We start from the raw sequence: 24,085 nt of genomic DNA, 5'->3' as shown, positions 1-24,085 counted from the left end.
TTGCCTATAATATACAGCATATGATCAAAAGAGAACCAAATTATCACAGGATAGCAACCATATATCAAAAATGTCTTCATATTCCCTAAATCAATTGGATATTGCACTGTGAACAACATAAAATTGTAATGGAGAGTAAGATTAGGTCTAAGCTTTAGATTTAAACCCCAGAAACCTAATTTTAAATCCATGATCAGGCTACATTTTAGAATAACTGTGTGTTTACATCTGCATTTAACACAGTTTGCTACAAAGATTTTGCAGCTAATAAGCTTGAAACAGCATTAAAAGGCAGCAGCAAACACAAACAGGCTTTACTTATATATAGTGAGCTTCATCACTTGCATAAAAATCATACTTCTTTTATGAGCTACATTCATTTTAGGTATGAGCACTTTAAGGCTTTAGAAGACAAATAGATCCAATTTCTAACAGATTTGCTCTGAGCCAGCAGTACAAGCTAGGTGTAAAAACAGAGTAGATATAGTTACTGGGAACAAAAGCTCTTTCACTGTGAGAAGGTAAGGATTGAAAACAGAAGCAATGGGCCAAAGGGATCAGTGGCAGAGAAAAGGAAGTTATTGGTAGAAATGTCTGAGCCATTGGGCGCTATTAAGAAACACATAACAACAACACATGCCTTCCCCCCTCTCTCTAACCCTGTTTACTGTCTGCCGACTTTTGAAAGATATAAAAAGCGAAAGTCAATAGAACCTCAAAGAAAGAGCTTGACCAATGGAATCTATAATCTGATTTTCTTTTATAAATTAAGAAAGATTGACTCTAAAATAATGGCAGTGGTGTCACTGAGATAAAAATCTTTACTTTAGGAAATACTCAGATGGTGATGCTCTGTACAGAATCAGATCTTTTGTTTTCTATCACAGACATCACTCTTCTCTCCATGGACACCAAACTAGGCCACCACTAAAATGTAGAGTGGTTGCTGTTATTAAAATACAAATTATAAAAAAAAAAACACACCCCAAAACCAACAGGGAAAAATCTTTTCAAATTACAGGAAACAGCCCGACCAAACATCGTTGTAGACATATTTTATTAACATAATTGTTTTTCTATGTCCTGTTATGGTTTTTGAAAGTTACACCCACATAAATGAGTCTAAGCATCTTCCTTTTCATGTTTTAAAACTCAGTTCTATTCAGTTCATTTATATAGCTCCAATTGGCTTGTTGCACCAGGCAACGTAAATGTACTTCCACAATCCTATGTATGATGCTGTTCATTTCCGGGGCTGAAAACAATGCTGCAGTTTTACACCCGCTGCCTTCAGGACCTGCTTAAAGTGTTTATTAACAACGTTATTTCCTTTATTTGGGGTTTATCATCCCACAACACAAAAACATGCAAAATTGCAAACTTTGATTTTAATGAATGCCTCACCCTCAAAGATCTTAGCAACTTAGCTGTGAAAGCATCATGCCAAAAAAAAAAAAAAAAAACACTATACACAAAAAAAATCATATGTATAGTTTTTAAGCATTTATTTGGTTAAAATGCTTACTTAACTTTGAATACTACATGCACATGTTATTACAGAAGTTGCATTTGTTTTCTAATACCACCAACCACTGTGTTGGAGGTGAAGGGTAGTTTTCTCACCACATGCCCATACGTCATCAGGATGATTTAAGTAAATGTTACATAGCCTTTCAGAGTAATGGAAAACAAAGCACAAAAATACCTAGGATTCCTTTTACTGACGTAAAAATAGTCCCAACTATTTAAACCCCTTGATTTTCAATGGAAAAGGGATTAGTCTTAAATAGTTAAACACTTTCTAACACACGATCTCTAAAGCACAACAGAAAAAAAACATTTGCAAATACAAACCTCAGACTATTCCCAATCTCTTTGGACTTTAACTGAACTTGTGTGCTTGAGTTAGATGAGACTGAAGTCCGCATCACACCGCTTAGTATCTTGCCATGTAAACCGGTGTATTAAAAACATGTCACATAGGTCTAAAGATGAAGAAATCAAGGTACTATAAGGAAAATCAAGCCCTCTTGTCTTTACCTATGAAACTTTTAAATTGTAAACTTAAATTCCATTGGTTCGGAATAATGTGTCTATATTGGGATCAGTGGTGTGGAATTAACTGTTGTGATGTGGTGTGAGTGGGTATCTTGCTTTTTCATGAATTAAGCATGTCGCTCTTTTTTTGATTAAAAACTGACCATCTGGGAATGACATGTATTTGTCATAAACGTGTCCTGTTCTCAGAAGAAGGTCAGGTTTTATTAGTGTAAAAGTCCTACAGTCTAAGGTAAAGAAAGCCTTTCATCAATTTTGCCTGCCTGATACAGGAATGTTGTGTTTTAGTCACGACTGTAAAATTTGAGTTGCAGTTGTGCTGATTGTGTTATAGTGATATAAATGTGGCTTTTGAATAGTGCAGGTCAGTTTGCAAAATACCAATGACAGTCTGGGTTTTGTGGCGATAACATTTCATTTGCTGCAGTGTAGTAGTATGAAGGCAATGTGAGTGTGTCATTCTCTCTACTAAGCACAGGAAAGGCTTTAATTCGACAAGGTTATAAGGCTAAGCCTTTTGACAAGAAACACTACAGGTGGCATTGGTGTTCAACTGAGGCTATAAAAATGCACTATATGTGTAGCGTTTAGTATGGAGGATCTAGTTTACGTGGTATTATGGACTCTTTGAAGTATTAGAAGATATGGTTCTAGATAAGTGTATAGACCTCCATAAGTAAAATTTAAAAAAGGATCATTATTGGATCTCTCAAAGGTTGATAACCCTAAGCAATAACCAAAGGTTGATTGCTCTTCAAAAAAAGTTTCAAAGTGAGATTATGCATCTCCAATAAAAGAGGAATTTCTTTGAATGCTTTTCTCATATTTTCACCAGATTTGCATATAAATGCGTCAAATATGATGTACATTAGGTTCTGTTTCATGAATATACAAAATCCAAATAATGTTTTACATTAGTATTCTTGGCATTATTTTCTACATTGACAGACTGTTTTAAACATGTTTTACATCTTTTTATAAAGCTGCACAGTTTGCAGTTAGGCTCCCACTGTGTGATGTGATATGTCTACATGATTTCAGGTTGTATGGAGGACGGTACTGCTCTGGGAGATGTTGAACTGCCTCCTTGGGCGAAAGGTGACCCCCAGGAGTTCATTAGGATCCATCGAGAGGTCAGTAACACCTGACCTCACTAGGCTCCTTTGTTCCCATTGGTCAGCCTGACCAGTTCTTAGTGAGACTTTTCCCAAAAGGCCCTAATGTTTGTCAATACAGTCTGATTTATTTAGAAAGAAAGTTCTCCATTTTGGTATCTCTAAACAAATGTCCACTGTATACATGACAGCATAGATGTTTGCCCTCATTCTTTCAGCAACACTAGAAGAGCTTTTTCCTAACAGCCACGGTTTTATTCTTTAGATTCTTTCAGCTGTGTTGTGAATATGATCAGTGTTGTTCTAAATAGCCATGTTTGTAAGGTTTGGATTCTGACAGCTTTGCTATTTAAAGTGATTCATGCAGGCACAAGGATTCTCTTTTTTCATAAAGCCATTATTTCAGCTGTTAATTGGCTGAATGTTCTTTCTTTTCTTCTCTGTCAGACTCTTTTATTGTGTATCTTTGTTGCTATGATTTTTTTGTGTGTGTGACCCTCCCTGTTTTCACTCCTGAGGCATCTATGATGCTTATCACTCTATAATCTACTGAACCTCTCATATTCTCTAACATTCTCATAAAATTAGTGACTTCAGAAGATTGTTTTTTTTTTCTCCCACAGACAAATTAACTCAGGACAAAATATCCTTGTTATGTTTTCTTTTTCAGAATGGGTTTATTACAGCAAGGATGTAGCTGGTCATAATGCCCACTTTCCCTTATTAACTCCTCGAAACCAATCTCTGGCTAATTCCAGCCAAATCATTCTCTAATTCCAACATGAAGACAAGCTCATAACACAGCTCTTAAGCCTTCTCCAGTTTCTGGACTGCTAAATTGACTTTTAGAAGAAATCATTGTGCACCTGTATAATATAATCGCCTTCACTATTGCAAAGAATTCTTGCATGGAGTAAACTTTGATATTACAAATGTGCGTTGTGTTGTTTTGTCCCACAATGATTCTTATGTCTGCAGATTGCATCAGTTCTTCTGTAATATGGCTTAACTAGTTGCTTGCTGTACTCCAACTCCTGCTAGGCCCTGGAAAGTGACTATGTGAGCTCTCGCCTCCACCTGTGGATCGACCTGATCTTTGGTTACAGACAACAAGGTTCAGCTGCAGTGGAAAGTGTGAATACTTTCCACCCTTATTTCTATGCCCAGAGAGGACGACAATATGCAAAAGACCCCATGATCAAGAGTACAATCTTAGGATATGTTAGCAACTTTGGCCAAATTCCCAGACAGGTAACAACACTATATTATATCTACTTATTTCTTGCTTGTAATAATTCATGCATATTGTTTTTTTGCAAATAGAATGTCTTTGTGGTTCATATTTTATACTGTTCCGGCAGCTTTTTACCAAGCCTCATCCTCCTCGCAGTGGTTCAAAGAAAGATGGGTCTTCGCCCTCTCATCCGACTCCATTTTTTTTCCAACTGGATAAACTAAAGACATCTGCAGAACCGTTCAGAGGTACAGCTATACAACCATAGTCAGGTCAGGTGGGCTGTAAGCTTTAGGAGCAGATTGGGTTTGGGCTTGTGTTATTATGAATGTCGTGCTTGCTTTTGCTTCAGAGGAAATTGTATTTAATTGTCATAATTTACTTTTAAAGTAGGAATAAAAGTGTTGGCACTCTTGTCTGTGCTCAGTAATTTCCTTTGGGTACTAATTAAAATTTGCTGATGCTTGTTGCTCCAAATTTGTATGTTTTTTTTTTGTTTGACTGTTTTGTCAGGAAAAGGCTTCAAGTTTCAGCAAAATCAGTTATCCCAGTGTCCACTGCATTTCTTTAAAGTCTGTCCACAGATTTCTGTTGATCTTTAGGTCAGGTTATTGTACCCTTTTTTTAGGAAACATTTTAAATTGGACCAGGGGACCATCTTGCATCTTTGTATATAACGTGAGGAAAGGGGGTTAAAGTCAACCACTCCTATAAAGTCTCTGAACTGCAAAGTGAGATGAACTTGGAGCTTCAGAGAAGAAATTTCTGACGCCACGAAAAAACACAACACAGTGTCCTGCTTAAATTAAGTGTGAAAGGGGTCCGAACCCTGGGTCGGTCTCTGTAGCTGTAGAACAAAACTTAAAGAGACACATAAAAAAGCGGTCAGATTTTTTTTTTTTGGGGGGGATGGTTTTGCTAAATTACTCTTAACCTGAAGCCAAGAAGAGTTTGACAAATTTGCATTATTTAAAAAAAAAAGCAGACGTTTTCTTTTCCATTACCTTAGTCTGGGAAAAAAAATCATTTTTTTTGTTAACATCAAAAAAATTCTTTCTGCAGAAAGGTTGTGAAAATGAGTAAAAATGTCTTAAATTATGTATGTTTACCCTTAATTTGAGTTGGAAGATAAGTTGATCTGCAAATGGGATGAGCATTTTAACCATTAAAATAAGATAATTAGATATGATGCACTTGAAATAAGTGACTGCAGTTGTTTTTGTAATTCTAATAGTCAATTATTTTATTCCATTGACGAAGGGTCTCACTTATCACCAAGAAAGAAAATCACTCATTTTCAGAAAAAAATGACTTACTTATATTTACATTTTTTGCAGCATATTTTTAGCCTTCTTTGTTACTTCTTTAGCCTTTAATGACCCATGGACCGCACCTTGGATATATTCTGCATGATATAATGAAACTAAATCTATCTTTGTTGAATATACTATATATCAGTGTATTTGCCGTACCTCTTTTAATTTTAACCTTACCATTATGTCTGTTATTATACACTGGATATACTCAGGTCTCAGGGGAATGATTGAAATGCATCGAGAATGCACATAGATTAATTTATCCTACAGAAGGGTGGAAGGAGCTGTCTGTTGTAGCTACAATATGGAGATGACTCTTCAGCTGAGCTCTATTTAATAATCTGAATATCCCTACAGGCCCACTGAGAGAGAGGAGATGAATCTGTGAATGCTTAGGGAGAGATTCCTGCATATTACATTTCATATTAAATCTTGGAGTGTCTGATCTGATCAATAAGGAGATGGAGATGAATAGGAGGAAGAACACTAAGATCAGTGCAGACGGAGGTTCTTTCTAGGGACTTTAGACATGGATCTGGTAAATTGATCTAATGATTTCGGCCTTTTCCAGCTCATATAGGTCAGTTAGAGACACCATTACTGCCTCTAAGTTTCCTCACTAACACCTGCTTGCTTTAATTCTGTGTAGGATGCAGGCAGCCCCTATTACAAAGCCTTTGCATCTTGTTTTAATTATCTAATTTTCTCTGGTCAGGTTAATAAAATTCTTTACAAGTTCATGGACCTTCTGAACTTTTTAATGTGATGCTTTTGAAGAGCTTTTGATTTTATTTGGCCATATGAGTTCACAGATTACAGTACAGAATCTCACCTATAATATAATCACTTTACATTTACTCTTTACTTCATAACACTATGCTCAGCAAAACAACGGGTGGTTTTATAAAAAAAAAAAAAAAATCAAGTCATTCTTCTCTTAATGATGGAACCATTGTTATTGCAGAGTTGCCAAGAGGTCCAGTAGGTCAGATATTATGTCTGGAAAAAGAAGTCCTGGTCCTGGAGAAAAACCGGTTACTGGTGTTGCCTTCATCTGCCTGCTTCTTCAGCTGGGGATTCCCAGACAACAGCTGCGCCTTCGGAAACTATGCTACAGAGAAGGTGTGTTCTGTATTGCACAGTGGCCTTAAAGTAATGTTTCAGTGTCAGTCAACATTGTTTTTTTATTAACTTTATCGACTCCTGACAGCAGTTATAATGAATCGGATTTCCAAATTAAACTTCACTGTAGGATTTTCTCTAAAGAATATGCTAATTTTCATCATTTAGTTAAGCTCTTTTAACACTAGGGCACGAAGGAATCACATTTAACTCTTTCTACAAAGATATTCATCAGGGCAAGGATGTCCTTCAATTCGTATTTTAATTGGATTGTGTATAAAATGTTGCATTAAAGGTGGAAGGTGATTTGGAAGATTTTATAATTTAGAAAGATACAGAAATCTTGCCTTTTAGAAGGTGTCTGCACACCTTTGTAAAGCCATGGCTTACGGTTATTTGATTTGTATAAGTTGAGTGATGCATTTCCTGCATGTCTGACTTACATGCTATGGCAACCTCTTACAATATAAAAACACCCTTTTCTGGTTTGCGATAGAGATTTGAAATGAAAAAACCTTACAGTTACCGTACTGTTACAGAATCCTTTACATAAAGATGTTTTACACTTAATCATAGATAAATGAGCTTGATAAAGACAGCAGGCACAGCAACATAAAAGATCTCATGATTTCAGAAATATTTAAATTCTTCTAATCAGCTCCACTCAATGCCAGCTCAATGGCATGAGTTTTTAGATTATTCTTTCCTTTTTTTATTGGCTTTGTTTGTCTTGGCCGTTATCCTATGAGGTGATAAAATAGCAAGATTAATTGACTATAAAAATACAAAAATGATAGAACAATAATTGAACGCGTAATAAAAAATATCTAAAACATAAAATGAGGGTTTAAGAAATCCAATTTATTACCATAATTGCACTTTCTAATTGGAACTAATTTACTGATATTACATAAGTTCCAGAGGTTGCTCTTCATGCTGAAATTATTAGGAGAAAATATATAGACATCTTTCATACAATAGGAATGTTTAATGGCTGGGTAGATGATTTGGTATGGAGGTTTTCTGTATCCACCCTACATACAGCAGCATTTAGGATCTTTTTGTAAAGATGTAGATTCATACATATAGGAAACATTATTCCAATGGACTTGACATCATAAAGAACCACTCTGTCTTTATTCAAGATGCATAAAGCTGTGCATGTGAATTTTCTACTAATTATGACAAAAGAGAAAAACATGTAGTTAAAGAATACTATAGTTATTTTAAAAAGCTAGCATACGGTGGAAGACTTGCTAATAAACATCATGGATATATATATATATCTCATATTATGTTTGGTGGCATGTGAGTTGACCCTTTTCATATCCTCTTTTTTCCATAAACCTGAAATCAATTGTTATTATTCATCTTTTACTGGGCTGTGTATAAAAATCTCTCTTTGAAATATTGAAAAAAGGTCCGCTGATTGATTCAGCAAACCAGATGAGAGTTTATATGAAAACTCCTCTCAGAAAATAAAGTATAATCTTAACAGTGTTTTTTCTTTTTATGGAAAACTAATAGTATCAGTTTTTGATTTTAGATACAGGAAAGGTTTAGCTAATGAGAAACTGTATGTATCTTAGTGTAGACAAATTCAGATTAGGTTTGACATTTAGAGCTATGATAATGATTACCTTTTTATTTGCATTTGGACAATCCAGAAAATGTAATCAACCTATTCCATGGGAAGAGGCATTATTATAGAAAAGAAGCAAGTTTTCACCTTGATTAAATATATTTCAACAGGGATTGCAAATAAATAATACACTGGTATATAAAGCAAATTGCATTTTCTTTTACATACTGTAAAGATCCAATAAATTATAATCCACTGTATTATTGCTAAATCCTTTTTTTTATCCTTAAAAAACATCCCTATACACATAGTAAAGCTATTATTTTACTTTTATACATTCATCTTTAATGGGTTTAAATTTTCTTTGATGATAGGTAGTCTCACAATGTGTTCCAATAATGTTCATTTTTGATTATTTAGTATCAATAACAGAGGAATGAATTTTTTCCATCAGTACTTTGCAGTAAGTGAGGGTTTGTGTGACTGGGGTGAAACGCTGTGCGCCGTCTGCCCCAACGCTACCACCATCATCACCGCTGGAAGCAGCACTGTTGTTTGTGTGTGGGAAGTGGCCATCAGCAAGGACAAACTCACTCACATGAGACTCAGACAGGTGAATCCGTCTGCCTGTTTTTACACTCTGGGAAAGTGGCAGTGCTTTATTCTCACTCTCTTGTGTTTCATAGCCCTTATACGGTCACACAGATGCTGTAACATGCCTTGCTGTGTCTGAGAGCCACAGCTTGATTGTGAGCGGCTCCCTTGACCTCACCTGCATCCTGTGGGATTTGGAGGAGCTGAGTTATGTCACCCAGTTAGTAGGACACACAAGCAGCATCTCTGCACTGGCTATTAATGATCTCACCGTAAGTCTTCTCTCTCTATCTGTTGTCATGGAGAAGGGAGGAAAACCTCCACGCTGACAGCAAGCATACCCTGTATGTGTTTTGTGCACTCCTGTGTGTATGTCTCTGAATATCAACACCTTGATTCTTTGTCCAAGGGTGAGATTGTGTCCTGTGCGGGACCTTTGCTTTACCTATGGACCATGAAGGGACAGCTGCTGGCATGCACTGGAACTTCCTCCGGACCTGAAGCAGACATCCTGTGTGTCACTTTCACACAGCGACTTGAGTGGGATTCCAGGAATGTTATTGTCACTGGATGTGCTGATGGCATTATTCGGGTAAGTTCTGACGGCATAATGCTCTGCAGCAGTATCTATACCCCTTGCATGACGTTTAAATAAACAAACGGCAACATGAAGATCAAGGAAGACAGCAGACAGAGCAAGAGTACATTTGGGCAGGGATATACAGCAGGCTTAGGTTATAAAATGGATTTAACTCCAGTGAGATAATTTATTAAGAGAACAACTATTATTAGAGCAATCTACAAATCTGGCAACTGTGGAAGAGACAGTGTTTGCAGTTTTACATGCAGTAGGTTATGTGTGACATTGATTGTGAAACTGGACCTGGAGTCTAAAAACCTCTACAGAAATAAAACATTAAGGATAATTACGGTGTATCATATTTTTTATACTATTAAAATATATAAAAAAAACACCACTTATATATGGATAAAAAGAGAATAGGTTGGTTGTTGCTGTTGTAATCAACCTAATTTATGTGCTAATAAAAAATTTATTTATAGAGGAGTTTGACCCTCAGAACATAACTAGAATGGATACATCACCCAGAGGTTCAAAGGTTTTGGAGCCTCTGATGGAGGAGGAGCAGCATACGTCTGGAAGCTTCTCTGGACAAATAACATTTTTATCTTTCACCTACATGCAAAGACTCAATGTAGTAAAAACAGTACATCACCCTCAATAGATGCTCTCTTTGCTAAACCATAGACGTGGCAGCATTATGATGTAGGGATGTTTTTATTTAGCAGGGTCAGGGAAACTGACCAAAGTAAAAAAAAAAAAAAGATAATAATATTATATAAAGCAACATGCAGTTCATGACAGTCCTGAAAGAAAAGGGTGCTGCAGGCTGGGGCAGAGGTTCAGTTAGTTGTTAAATATACAGCCAGAGCTGCAATCAAGTCGCTTGAATCGAATGATGTTTTAAAATGGCCTAGTTAAAGCCCAGATCTAAATCCAGTTTCAAATCGGAGGCAATGTAGCTGAGTCAGATTAAATCTTTCCATTTAATCTCACTGAGCTAAATTTTAAAAAATGACTGAAGATATCACTTTTTTGACATTTAAAGCAAAAGGTCTCCTCCCAGAAAACTTACAGGCCAAAAACTATTGATGGAAGCTGACTAAAAATGCATGTCTGAATTTTTAGGTTATTATTTGCTAAAAGTTTTGAAAACTTTGTATAATGTCTCCACCTTCATGAAAGCATTAAGGTATGTTGGTTTAATATGACAAAATGTGAAGAAGTTCAAAAGGTATGAATACTTTTGCAGAGCACAGTAAAGTACGTCAGAGTTATTTCCTTTTATATAGTGTATTTTCTACTATTCCGCTATGTAGTCATTACTTTGATATTATCCTCACACATGCCTGCTTGAATGTCCACCGAGGTTATTAATAACAGCATAAAGGTAGCGTGTGTGTCGGCTGAGTGTTTTAACTCAGGATTAATATAAACACATGCTGCTTCCTTCCTCGCAATCAAAGCCACAAAATCTGAATTGTGCTTTACTTGGGGAGTGTGTGTCCATGCCACGTGCACACAATGCATGCACAAACACCACCCTTGATATATCATTACACTGGTGGAGTCAGGTGAGTGCATGAAAGTGTGAGTGTTCTTGTTATTATGTTGAATTATGTCTATAATTTTGCCACTCGTTATGTGTCTCTCATACAGATATGGAGGACAGAGTACACCAGAACACAATTACCTGGCCCTCCAGAAGAGCCCATGTCCCCAGGGCATGACCGGATAGAAAGAGATGGTAATGTTACTGACAGCCCTATAAAGAATGAGCGTGTGTGTTTTATTCATAACGGCTCAGGTAACGTTTGCGGTTGAGTGTAAGAAAGCTCTGAAAACAGCTCATATGCAGCCGTGGAATAAGAGGTCATCCTCATCCTAATTAAATAAATCTTTATGATGGAGTTTAACTGCTCATCTCAGAGCTAACAGCCGTCTTTTCCAGACGAGGGCTCATAGTGCTCACCCTATCCCTCACTAGCATTAGGGCTAGCAAGAATTATGTTGTTATAAAGTTATTAAACATAGAGGCTGTAAACACTGATGAATAATTCTGCTGACGTGCCTGTTTGCATGTGTGTGTGTTTGTATAATTTAGAAAGCAATAATACCAAGATCCAATTTAGCATACGTTGGTTACAGCCTCACGTCACCTCATAGGAGTATTATGCTTTCCAATTACATTGAGACAAGTCTTTACGTAACCCTGAAGCTTTTATATTTGAGGGAATTTTCTCCCTTTTACTGCCCGCTGACTGCAGATGGACAGGCGTTAATGTACAGTTTAATTGTTTTGTGAGGACCTCTGGGTGCCACAACGTTAAGCTTACTTGTTATTTTGGAGTAAGTGGATGCACTCTCTTGATGAATCTGCAGGGAGTGCCTCAGGCCAGGAGAAAGGCTGGAGGAGATGTCTGATGTTATGTGGGGAGTTGAGCAGAGGTCCAAGCTTGTCCCAACGCCGCCCCAATGATAGCCCCGCCATCACTGCTCTGGCCATGTCCAGGTACAGAGCAGACAAACTCTCAGCTGATTATGTTTCTGCTGTGGCTGGTTGCTGTGATCGACACTGTTATTCATACGTTTGGCTGGTTTTGTTTTAAAATAATTTGAATTCAATTGAGAAGTTTGTTTTTGATCAGGAATGAGATGGGCTTCTCAAAAGATGAAAAACAAAATCAAAGGAGCACCATTTCTTTAAAAAAAGTTGGTTATAATCTCTATATTTTTAAAATATCTTATTAAAAATGAAAACTAGGTTTAGGCGTTATAACTATTAAAGCCTTCTGAAAACAGTTGACAGGCTGCCTATTTTCACTGGCATTTCTAGGATTAACCATATTTTTATGCAGTATTGACTGCAGCTTGGGTCTGAGACAAAATAACAAGATAAGGGCCCCCATCCCTCACATTTCGATTTTGTCTGATTGATCTTTAAATTAAGCATTTAGTCCTAAAAATGCAGATTTTGACATTTTTTTTTCAGGGAGCAAAAAACATTTTGATTTGTAAAGCCAGAGATAAAAAGACTCAATGGTGACTATGACTTAAAACCTAAATAATCTAAATAAAATGTTTTTATCCTTTATTTAGGATAAAATACATTTTTATTCATTGGATCCTTGCATTCCAAGTAACTTTGAAATCTTGACATCTGCAAATAGAAATCTTGACAATATTTTTACAAATGTGGCCCTTCTGGCTTTCCATAACTGCTCTAGTTGCAAATGAATCAGAATTCAGCCGAAATTCTTAAAATAAATACTTGCGATACAGCCATTCACTGGAAGAGGCTTTGTTAAACACATTGAGGGAGAAAACTGTTCTGTCTGAATGGGTGAGATTTCCTCAAAAGTAGCCAATCAGAGCCAGCTAACATTCTCTGGTTGGTTCCACTCTCAAAAGTGACAAAAATTTGACATGAGCACAAATAAATATATCTGCACATGAGCAGGAGATAATCTACAAGCGTTTAGAAAGAAAGCCCCAAGTGCAGAGAAGGAGCAAGCACTCATGCTTTAATATATTGGGTAGCTCCTGGTATTAAATCTGTGCACATGAAACATTCAAAATACGCCCAGAGAATAGTTTACATGAGTGTGTTTGAAATAAAACTGCTAATATCTGTATTTATTTCACATGTGCACTTGTGACCACTTAAAAAAAAAAAAAATGTTTTTTTATTTCTGACGTGTGTCGGAATTCTGACTTTATTGGTGGAAGGTACTTCCACAGGGCCCTAATGGCAAATCAGAAGGAGATGATTTAATGGAGCTTAAATATCAAGCCTATGTACAGTTTTGATGTACAAATCTTTAGATTGGGTAAGTAGTCAGCAGACATGGTTTAGTGTATTTAAGTATGGATAAATGAGTTTTGAGACTACAGATGAACTAAAGGTCAATCAAACTGTTGCTTTTAAATCACAAAAAAGTTTTTTCTGATCATTCAAACTGTAATTATCCGTAATGAGGAAAATGAAGACATAATGAAGCCACAGAGTTAAAGAAAAGAGTCTGTTAAAACAGCAGAGCCTAATCTAATATAAGACATTTGCATCTAATCAAGCAGATCCATTTTTTTTTTTTGCAAATACCATAAAAGTCCTCCACCACACTGATAAATCATAAATCAATTTCAGTATAGTGTTTTTTTCATGATTCTTTGTGATAAAAAGCATCTAAATAAATTGGAATCACCTCTATTACCTTTATGGTTATTTTAAAAGTTGACCACCGTTCTTTAAAACCAAACAAAACAAAATTCATATTTATAAAGTGCGCTGTTTACAAAATCTGTTGAAAAGCCAAAGACATCTGATTTGCTCAGTTATAACATATGTGGAACTTTAAATAAATTTTTCTTGAGTAATAAAATGTTTTTAATTTATTTTATGTGAAATCAGGCATTTACCAGAATGCCGTGAAAATGTTCTCCATGCTGTTTGAAGGAAATTCCAGAATGCTTCACAAAATCCCTAATTTCTTCTGTGCAGGACTCATGCGACCCTGCTGGCTGGAGATTCTTGGGGCAGAGTTTTCACATGGATCTGTGAATGATTGGCGTCTGCTGCCCATATTTCTGTTTTCCCATGAGAAAATAGACTTACAGAAAAACTCCTCAACAATCTCAGGTGTCAAACCTGCTGAACAGCGGGAACTGCTTCACGTTCACTGGATTGTAGATGCACTAGTTACAATGGGAGAAGTTACACACAAAACACAATGTTTCCCACTTATAATCATTTTTATTTCTGTTCTTCTCTGTGTAAATAATGCATATCAATGAATGTAAATGAAATAATGAAGCACCATCCTTTGAGATCATTTCTTGTACCTCTGATTGATGGAGATCAAGAACAGACAGGTCGGGCTTCCTTAAATTGAAACCTGATTGATACGGGCAAAGGCTGGCTTGAATAAAAAAAGTACAAATGAAAAATAAAATAATCTTTTGTTGCTATAGCAGGACTGAAAACAGATGATAGTTTAAGTTCATAACAAACTTGGTCAGCTTTAAACTGAAACCAGATTTTGTGAAAAGGAAGCACAAAATATTAAAGTAGTAAAGTAGTTTTCCCAATGAAGAACAACTGATATAAAGTTCTATATTATGTAATTATATGTAGTTTTTCAGGATACTAGAAAACAATGCAAGTTATCATTCTCCTCTTAGATTACTGCTTTGAGGAGTTCAGGATGTTTATCAGATATTTTTCTCAATGTGTTTTTACTTTGCCTGGTAATTTTGTACTTAGGAGAATTTAACTACTTCCTCAGATCATAATTCTTGGTGAAGACGATGAGAAGTTGTGTGTGTGTGGTGGGGGTGGAGTGAGGCGGGGGGTGGGGGGTGTTTGGGTCTTGTTGGGGTATGTTTTATGCTTGTTGCAGATTCTTTGCATGTTTCTGGTTTCCTGAAGACAAACGTCTCTTTAGATCTATCTCTGAGGGAATAACCACAAAATCCTCCTACGATCTCAACCATTTGACAGAAGACTACGTGAAAGTTCACACTTTTTATAACACCACAGATGGGTCAGTTATTAGTTGTTGGGGAAGTTTAAAATGAGCTTAGGATATAAAATGTTTTCCCCAGCTGTGAGCGTCTCACACGACATTGCAGGATCCTCTGCACATGGTAACTCTACAGAGACTGCCTTAATAAAAGAATAAAAGAAAGCCTTAACAAGTCATGTTTACAGTTTCCTTTAAGCCACTCTGGATGGGAGCAGTAAATCTGTGAATGGAGATGCTCTGGATAGTTAACTCCAGAAGGGAATTTCTTCTTTCTTATGCCAAACCGTTGGTATAGAAGTTATACGTTCTTGAAGATTGCCAATCATCTGGGCACATCTACATTTTAATAATCAGGTAACTCTTACAGAGTCTGGAGTCTTGCTTGTGTTATTTCTGTTGTTGTGACTCTCAAGCAAATGAAGCGCTCCTCTTTATCATAGAGGACGGGGTCCCTCTCTTTAACCTTTCTGTGTGTGGCTAATTGTGCTAAGTGGAGTGGCTTAATAGAGTAGAAAATAATCCTCATAATTTTCCCAGAGAGCGGGCATTGACCTTCTCTAAAGACAACAGCCATCTCCATTCTCTCTACACCACTGGTTTTATGATATGAGATGTCAGACCATTGGGTTCCTCAGAATAATTAAATCAAATAAATTATTGCACCTAGGCAGAACCATCTTGTAGCCTAACCCAATTATAATGCACTGTAAAGCTAATTATTAACCATGATTACAATTAGTCTAATTTGAATAAATGTAGTCATTAGTGGGTTCAACCCAGTCAGTGAGTATGAACTGTGGGGGATGAGGGTCCCTCTCACTTGCTAGAGGAGTAGTGTAGATGTGCATCATTCTCTTTCTGCAGACACCTCCACCTTCATCCCATTTTTCACGGTGACCTTCACAAACTGGCCCACACCCTCCACCTTCTCTGTATTAAGTGCTTTCTGGATTTAAAATGTCAGATCCACTTAAAAATATAAATGAAATAATTAACTAAAAAAACAGCAGAGGGTGATTTATTATTTTTCTTTTTTTTATTAGATATTTGCCTGATAACAAGGTTGCTAGATTCATAATATTTTCTGTTTTTTAGAGTAGGGCTAGTAGTTGCACTCACATCTCTTTAAGTTGCTGTCTCCCTGTATGTCAGCACTTTGGGTCTAAATATAAGGCAGAAAACTAGGGCTGCATGTTATACTACACAATCTTATATTTGCAATGTCACTCAACAGAGCATGCATATCATGAAGAACTGCAAGTACTGCCATAAAACATTTTTAACTCATTTTTAACTATCAAAGTGCTTTGTATTAAGGGTATCTAATCCTGCCACATTTATTTGTTGACACTAGTTATTTAAAGCTACATAAACCTAGCAGGAAGATAGGTTAGATCAAGATTAAATTGGACTGGTCAAATAACTCCAATCTCCAAAACATCATAATTTTGTATGTAAATTCTATTTCTTGAACATTTAAGGCAGCATCTTATTTGTGTCAGCCAGCTCTTTGCAAAGACTACATTACGAAAAATGGTTGTAGGAGTTGGTAATCCGATAACGACTGTTTAACACATACTGTGCTGAAAATGGGAAATGGACGAAAGGGATTTAGCACCTTCCTAGTTATGCTGAGAGCTTGTTTACAGTGAGGCAAGGCAAATTTATTTGTATACAGTAGCACAATTCAGTACAAAGACAATGCAAAGTGTAGAGCTAAATTCACCCACCTTCACTGCCAAACACACTCATACACACATGCAAATAGCTAAATGTTGATACCATTTCTCATTAGCGATGGGGTTGTAGATGTAGGGCCATTGCAACATGTTTGTGATAGAGAGAGAGAGCAGCTCAGTAGAAAGAGGACATTCACAAATTAACAGTAGCACAAAAAGGTGCAGTCTAAAAGTGCTGTAGCATAAAGAGCAAACATACTTTAAAAAAGGTGTATTCTATTGGTTTTTATGCATCTTTTCTCATTTAATTACAACACTAATGACATGATCAAATCATTACATGATCCATTTTCTATAGGTTTCACACAGGTTATTGTATCGCCTCTGTCTTCCATTGGCTATGTAGAGTCATCAGCTTCAGTATAAATAATCATTGGCTTCTGGGTAAATGACAACAAAGGCAAACAGAAATTTAAAGGTTTATAAACTAGTGTTTGCATTAAATGTAAATGTTTTGATAAAGAGAAGTTTTTGATTTCTTCCTGTCTAGCCTCCAGGTTTACCATCCAGGTGCAGCTGATTCTGGATGTATACTTAATGAAGATGTCACTAGAGTTTCTGCTGTGGGAAAGACAGCATTTTAACAGAGACTGTCTTTAAAAACTCTAAAACTAATATAATTATAATTATATTATTGCAGCAAAAAGAAAATTTCTTTAGCAGTGAAGGATATGTGCAGTATTCACTTTATTTGTATAAGCCAGGAATATTTTACAGGGATGAGGTGTGCAACATCAAAATTGTAATTCTACATTGAAATTAATGATCTCTTGCAAAACAAATACAGAAAAAAACCTGAAATGCATCCTTTACACCTTAAAAGCTATATAATACTTACAACTGCACCATCTTAAAACCTCATGTCACTGGTTTCAGGTCCTAGGTTACTTCAATATTGATCTGAACTTTTATAAAAAGAGCATTGTCTTTCTTGATACTTCTGAAGACATAAAATTGTCCTACATCTGCTTTAAAAAACACTCCATTTTATTTTATTTTTTGTCTCTAGTGGTCAGCTGCAGCAGAATAACATGGGTTGGGGATTTTCCTCTGTGGGCTTTTTTGTTGACAAAAAGGGAACCAAGCATGCATGTTTTTTCTGTGGTTGTTTCTTATTTAGATTCCTCGGCCTCCTTTGTCTCAATCCTGCTTTTTTAGTAATTGTCTTACTGAAAGACCGGCTGCAGGGATTATCCAGTCTCACTATGAGACCATGTTCAATACACTGTTGTTATAGTGGCATATTAAGCTCCATCTTTTTATAAGCAAAGCAGTAAAAAGTGCATATATATATATATATATATATATATATATATATATATATATATATATATATATATATATATATATATATATATTCAATTTTTTATGAAAATTTTGCTCTATTAGCAGGACTCTATAGCTCATTACTGTATGTGGAGTGAGATATAGTTTTGATGTTTTTAGTCCAGTTAAATTTCCTCTTTATTTTGCTTGTTTTGACTATCAGACACTTACTGACTTTCCACTGTGAGACCAGTGCTTTATGCACATTTTACTGCTACGCTTATAAAAAGATAGAGCTTAATATGCCACTACAAAAGTATATTGAACATGGATACTGGAGTTTTATATATCTTTGCAGCATATCTGTCTCACCATAGAAAGGCAAGGCAGTTTAACTTTGGCTCCAGGTTATACTAACATTTAAATCTACACTTCTACAAATGAAAGACCTCAGACCACAGCATATTTATTAATACTGAGTTTTAATACAGTAATAAGGAATTAACTTCAAAAGCTGATTGTTAAAGTGTCAAGATGGTGCCATAAAAATCTCACGGACAATAGTTTATTCGAGCACAGTCTCATAGGTTTATAGATAGAAGTTAACACTAAATCAGGGCTATAAAAAACAGACTCACAGACCAGCAATGCTATCAAAAAACATAGGCCCAACAAAAAAAAAACCCTTCACTTACCCACAAATGTGGCATCTTTCATTAAAGAAGCTAAATATCATACTCATAGTTCATAAATATGTTCCTGTAGATGCTGCTTTGTTCAGTTGTTGGATGGAAAACTGGACCTCTGCCCTCACCAGGAGGAACCGAGCTGCCAGCTCTATAGCTTTTCTTCCTGGAAGAGGATCTGAGCATACACAGTGTCAGGGCTGGTGGGTGTGGCATCAGGGCCGGAGGAGGCTGGTGGTTCCTGCCTCGGTCGGACCAACTCCAGTTCTGCATACGTCAGGCTGTCTTCTTGTGATACTCGAGACTTTGAAGAGAAAAGGAAAAATGGGAGAGGAATTTAACAGGCAGATACCACAAATGAGGACCAGTCTGTTCAGCATTCCCTGCAAAATATCTGCTCAGCTACAAAAACTATGGCCTCACTGTGTTTTCAGGAGCTTTGGGAACATTTAGTTGACTTGAAAACATTTGCTGCCAAAGGCGTCCTACTCAGCATCCTTAGATCTGCCTAATTGCACTAATCTAATCCATATGTGCATGGGAACTCCAATGCTTCTTGTCAAAACAACATCTTAAGGACAACACTAGCAGAGACAGGGGTGGTTCTTGGTTTGCCCCTGTACATACTCATTTGAGGCTTTTATTGTAGATATAAAGCCAATGAAGCAATCTAAGTAAATAATTGAGTTTCTGAAGCAATACTAAATAGAATTATCAAGCTCATAACTGAATGAGGAGATGGCAATAAACTCTGGTAGACAATCATGCAGTCGTCAAACATATTCCCCCTTGTATGGATTTCAATAATAACTCTGCTCCTGAAGAACAGAATACGAGTAAAAACATGCGTAATGAGGCACTCTCCAACTTTTATGGTGGGTGCTTGTTAAAAGCATCCAGCAGACTGAGTACTTACAGTGGCAGATCTCCTTGGCTGAGTCTTCAACCTTCTGGGCTTCTGCGGCCTCTTTGCTGCAACAGGCGCTGCAAGAAAGATGTGAGAAACTTAATTTAGTGAAAACAACAGCCTGGAGATTTGAATCCACAAATGCTGATGTGTGTTGGAAGTCAGAGTTAAACTGAACTGAGATGTTGTTTAGAGCAGTAAAAAAACAAAAAATCATTTGATCTTTTAGTCTGAGCTTAGATTTAACTGCTGCTCTGTGTCACTAATATATCGCTTTGACCTCTTGCTGCCCTTTGAGACTTTATAATGCCTCCAGCTGTGTTTGGAATGTGACTTGAAACCTAACCTTTAGAAAGAAAGTAGGGAAAACTGAACCAAACTTATTTTTGCAATGGGGTAAATGTGGGAATACACTTAGGGCTGCAAGTGTTTATTTTTAATGTCCATTGCTGTTGAGATTTAAGCTTTTCAACTGAATTTGCAGGGCAAAGAGGCTAAACGCAGAAAGCATAGGGATTATTTCTAAGAAAAGAGCCTCATACCTCTGACTGGTGGCTGAAACAGTGGCTCTTCAGCTAGTCTAGGTGGGGTCACTGGTGGTCCTCTGTCAACCTGCTGTCTCGTCTCTTTTCTCTGTGTTCTTGGTGGAGAACTGGAGCAACTACTGGAGCTGGTAACAGTCTCTCCAGAGCTGGGAAGAGTACACAATGCAAACAAAGATTACCAGGAGTTCTTGGTTTGTCATTTTATTGTATTAAAGATGAAGCCTCCCCCCGCATAAAAAAAGATTATTAATTAATCTTTTTAATTGATTATTAATATTAATAATTGTGGTCCTAAAACTCCATCTCACATTTTTTTCTTGTTTAATCATCTTATTTGTTATGTTATATATGTATTTTTAATAAATTTATTTATTTTAATATCTTTGTTTTGTTTGTCTCGTGTACTGCTCAAACAAATTGCCCCTGGTTGGATTAATAAAGTCTCTGTCTACCCAGATCTACACTGCTGTACCATCTTAATTATAAAAAAAAATCATTTGTGAATGAATTACACGAAAAAAATGATTTCTTTATATATTATCAAATTATCTTTCACACCAAAAATTGTAGATCTTTAATCTAATTTTCAATTCAGTTTGGTTATACAGCTTCATTTCACAACACATGTCATCTCAAGGCACTTTACAGAGACTATTTAACTAGATCATGCAACCAGATTGGTTCAACATTTTCTATCTAAGGAAAACCTGCTGATTGGATTGATTCACTGACTTCTACATAACTCCTGTTTTATTCATTTATTCCATCATGGCATCTCGGAGTACATGCTGATTGATTTAATGAAAAATTACATGACATAGCACTAAAAAAAGGATACTGCACTTTCAGGCAATGTGTCTTTTTCTAATCACAAGTCATGCTGTCATAATTTGTAGAAAGAGTGGCACAAACAGGGATCAGACTTAAAGTGAATTTTAAAAGAGGTTAAAAATGTTTATATATTCAAATTTAGAACCACATGTGGGGTTTTTTCCTGACATCTATCACTGCTGAAAATATTTAACTGCATTTGAAGGATGAGAAGATATTATAGTAACATAAGTGTTACATTGACGTATAAAAAGCTAAAATGGTTACTTCTTTACTTTGCCTTTTAAAACAAGCCTAAATAGTTATGATGATACAATCAGATAAATACAGCTGAATTATTCAGTCACTGATTGTTGAAGTACGTCTTAGAATAATGAGAGTGGTCCATAATTGTTATCTTAGCCATACTTCAACTATGAGAGACAAAATTAAGATAAAACAATGAAGAAATCACATTGTAGTGTAAAATAGAGAGTATGGATGATCCAGAATTGGACTGTGAGAATATCATGGAGTCAGATGGAAGCAAGATAGAACTTTTTGGCACAAACTTTGCTTGTGCTTTTTGGAGGATGAGGAATGCTGAGTTTCGTCCCAAGAACACAATGAGGCATAGAGGTAGAAACATCCTGCTTTAGGGCTGGTTTCCCACAAAAGAGATGGGCCACCTGATCTGCGTTAAGGGAATCAGGAACTGGGTCATATATTGTGAAATTTTAAGCCAAACCTCCTTCCATCAGTGAGAGCAGTGAAGATGCAACGTGGCTGGTTCTTTCAGTATGAAGATGATTCCAAACACTAGTACAATGACGGAGTGGCTCTGTAGAAAGCATTTCAACATCTTAGAGTGGTCGAGCCAGTCTTCAGACAACCCATAGAAAATTTGTGGAGGCAAATAAAAGTCTATGTTGCCTAGCGACAGCATCAAATCATCACTGCTCTAGAGGTGGTCATAGAGGAATGGGTCCAAACACCAACTAAAGTGTGAGAAAAACTGGTGGAGACTTGACTTCTGTTATTGCCAACCAAGTTTATGTTAAAAAGTACTGAGCTGAACCTTTGTCATGACTAAATAAATATTTCCCACTATAATTAACAATTACATTATTTGTAAATAAAACAGTTTGATTTTCTGGATTTTTTTTGTCTCTCATAGTTGAAGTGTACTGAAGATTAAAAACAAATATCTCTATGTTCTTTATAAGTAGGGGTTTCGATTTTGAATGGAAAAAGGTTCCTTGATGGGAAGCGGAACGCCTGCAAACTTGGAAACAAAGTCCAGTGGATTTTTTTTAACTTTTTTGGAATGACTATGACCTGGATGACTGAGAATCTTCACCAACATTTTGCGAGGATATTCTGATGAAGGAAACACAAGTCATCACATTATTTAAAACTCTATTGAAGTTGCAGGTCTTCCTGATGTCATGGAGCAGTACTGGAAAACTAATCTGTAAAACCAAGAGGTCACATTTCCTGATGCTATTTTTTCCTAAATTGGTGGAACATAAATCCCCAAACATGTTAAAGCAAGTTTTCTGATGTATATTGAGAAAGAAAGAAAATACAGTTCAGCGTTAGAAAATGAGCTTCTTCATTACAAAACGCCCGTAACAGAGTTATAATGAGGTCTTTCACACTTTTATTTAACATTTGTGAAGTATGTTTTTTCTAAAATATCTTGGGCAAGGTTTGTAATGTAATTTTTTGTTTTGTTTACCTCTGTTAATAACATTTTTTCTAAATGTTTTAATAAACACTCGTATTACCTGCTTTCTGGACATTTGACGAAAAGATAACTGGCTGTGGAAAAATCAGAGGAACATTGGTCTCTGTAAATAGTTGTTACAACAACTATAGGTGACAGTAAAATTTCAAATTAACGGTAGTGCACAGAAAAAAGTGGGGGTGAACCTTTGAGCCTGCGTCGCCTGTAGAAGTACTGGCCAGTTAAGAAGAGGGAGAACAAGAAGATGGACAGCAGGCCCAGTGAGCAGATCAACACAGCACACATATACACATCTAATTCAGAGACAAAAGTGACATGTCAGCAATGCATGATTAAAGATATGAAGAAAATAAAAACATAGATATTAAGGCAATACCTGCAAATAAGCTCCACAACCCCTCACTGCTGCCATCCTCAGGGCTAAAGTGCACTGTAGGAAAAAATGATGCATTAAGTCAGCAAAAAAAGCACATAAAGAATATAAAATTTCCATGTCTGCCTTTATAAATTGCTGATCTCTGTGGGTGCTGACCCAATGAAGCAAGCAACCTTAGTGGTTTCTGGAAATAACCAAAGCACTGCTGTGACTGCTCAGGCATCAGCCAGACCCACAGTGGGGATACCCACAAACATCAGTGCAACTGTGCTTGGATAAAAATGCGAAGATGTCTCTTTATTCTGCATGGGGATTCATAGATATATGTTGATAAATATAAACAAGTAGAAAATGTATCAAGTTAAACTTCAATGAATTCAAGTCACATTAAACCCAATTTGAAATAAAAAAAACTGCTTAGTTCCCTGTCCAAAAGCGTACCTGTGTTTTTAACGTAAAGTCACATATTGTTTCAGGAACTCTGTGATGAATGATGTGAGTGGGTTCTTTAATGCTGTGCTGTTCCTTTCTAAGGAGCTGTTTACAAACTAAATTTCCCATCGGGTACAATAGAAGAGTTGAACTTGCAAAAATTAGTTCTGTGCAAACATCAGTGATAAAAAGCCATGATTAACAAAAATCCTCCTAAAATATTTTAATTTGCATGATAAATTTACTCTTAATGTTTTTTTTCAATGATTAAACCTAAAAACTGCAAAAAAAAAAAAAATCCTTTCTATAACCTAGAGTTGCCTTCACAACAGCTTACAATCCATTTTAATTTTACAAAATGTAAAGATGGATGGATGGATGGATGGATGGATGGATGGATGGATGGATGGATGGATGGATGGATGGATGGATGGATGGATGGATGGAT

General features: G+C 36.3%; 2 protein-coding genes across 3 annotated transcripts in view; one reads left to right on the top strand and one right to left on the bottom strand.

Annotated features, from left to right (window-relative positions):
• Positions 1-14,932, top strand: part of wdfy4 (WDFY family member 4) — a 60,341-nt gene extending 45,409 nt beyond the window's left edge. For both annotated transcript variants that reach the window (XM_015377679.1, XM_015377678.1), the window contains exons 55-64: positions 3,100-3,191; positions 4,215-4,424; positions 4,535-4,655; positions 6,688-6,845; positions 8,882-9,040; positions 9,114-9,293; positions 9,431-9,613; positions 11,261-11,348; positions 11,984-12,113; positions 14,103-14,932. In XM_015377679.1, coding sequence (XP_015233165.1) covers positions 3,100-3,191; positions 4,215-4,424; positions 4,535-4,655; positions 6,688-6,845; positions 8,882-9,040; positions 9,114-9,293; positions 9,431-9,613; positions 11,261-11,348; positions 11,984-12,113; positions 14,103-14,166 — 1,385 coding nt within the window. In that variant the 3' untranslated portion in view covers positions 14,167-14,932. The remainder of the gene's footprint in view (positions 1-3,099; positions 3,192-4,214; positions 4,425-4,534; positions 4,656-6,687; positions 6,846-8,881; positions 9,041-9,113; positions 9,294-9,430; positions 9,614-11,260; positions 11,349-11,983; positions 12,114-14,102) is intronic.
• Positions 14,933-18,232: 3,300 nt separating this feature from the next.
• The window catches only part of vstm4 (V-set and transmembrane domain containing 4), a 17,973-nt gene continuing 12,120 nt past the window's right edge, over positions 18,233-24,085 (bottom strand). The window contains exons 3-8 of the mRNA XM_015377611.1: positions 23,206-23,259; positions 23,015-23,122; positions 22,870-22,903; positions 20,267-20,415; positions 19,734-19,801; positions 18,233-19,121 (exon numbers count right to left, since the gene is read on the bottom strand). Of these exons, the coding sequence (XP_015233097.1) occupies positions 18,969-19,121; positions 19,734-19,801; positions 20,267-20,415; positions 22,870-22,903; positions 23,015-23,122; positions 23,206-23,259 (566 nt within the window). The 3' untranslated portion in view covers positions 18,233-18,968. The remainder of the gene's footprint in view (positions 19,122-19,733; positions 19,802-20,266; positions 20,416-22,869; positions 22,904-23,014; positions 23,123-23,205; positions 23,260-24,085) is intronic.

Source organism: Cyprinodon variegatus, unplaced genomic scaffold (genome assembly GCF_000732505.1).
Source record: "Cyprinodon variegatus isolate N-32 unplaced genomic scaffold, C_variegatus-1.0 Scaffold157, whole genome shotgun sequence".
Classification (NCBI taxonomy): domain Eukaryota; kingdom Metazoa; phylum Chordata; class Actinopteri; order Cyprinodontiformes; family Cyprinodontidae; genus Cyprinodon; species Cyprinodon variegatus.
The sequence above is the reverse complement of the archived record's forward strand: the minus strand, read 5'-3'. Positions and strand labels throughout refer to the sequence as shown.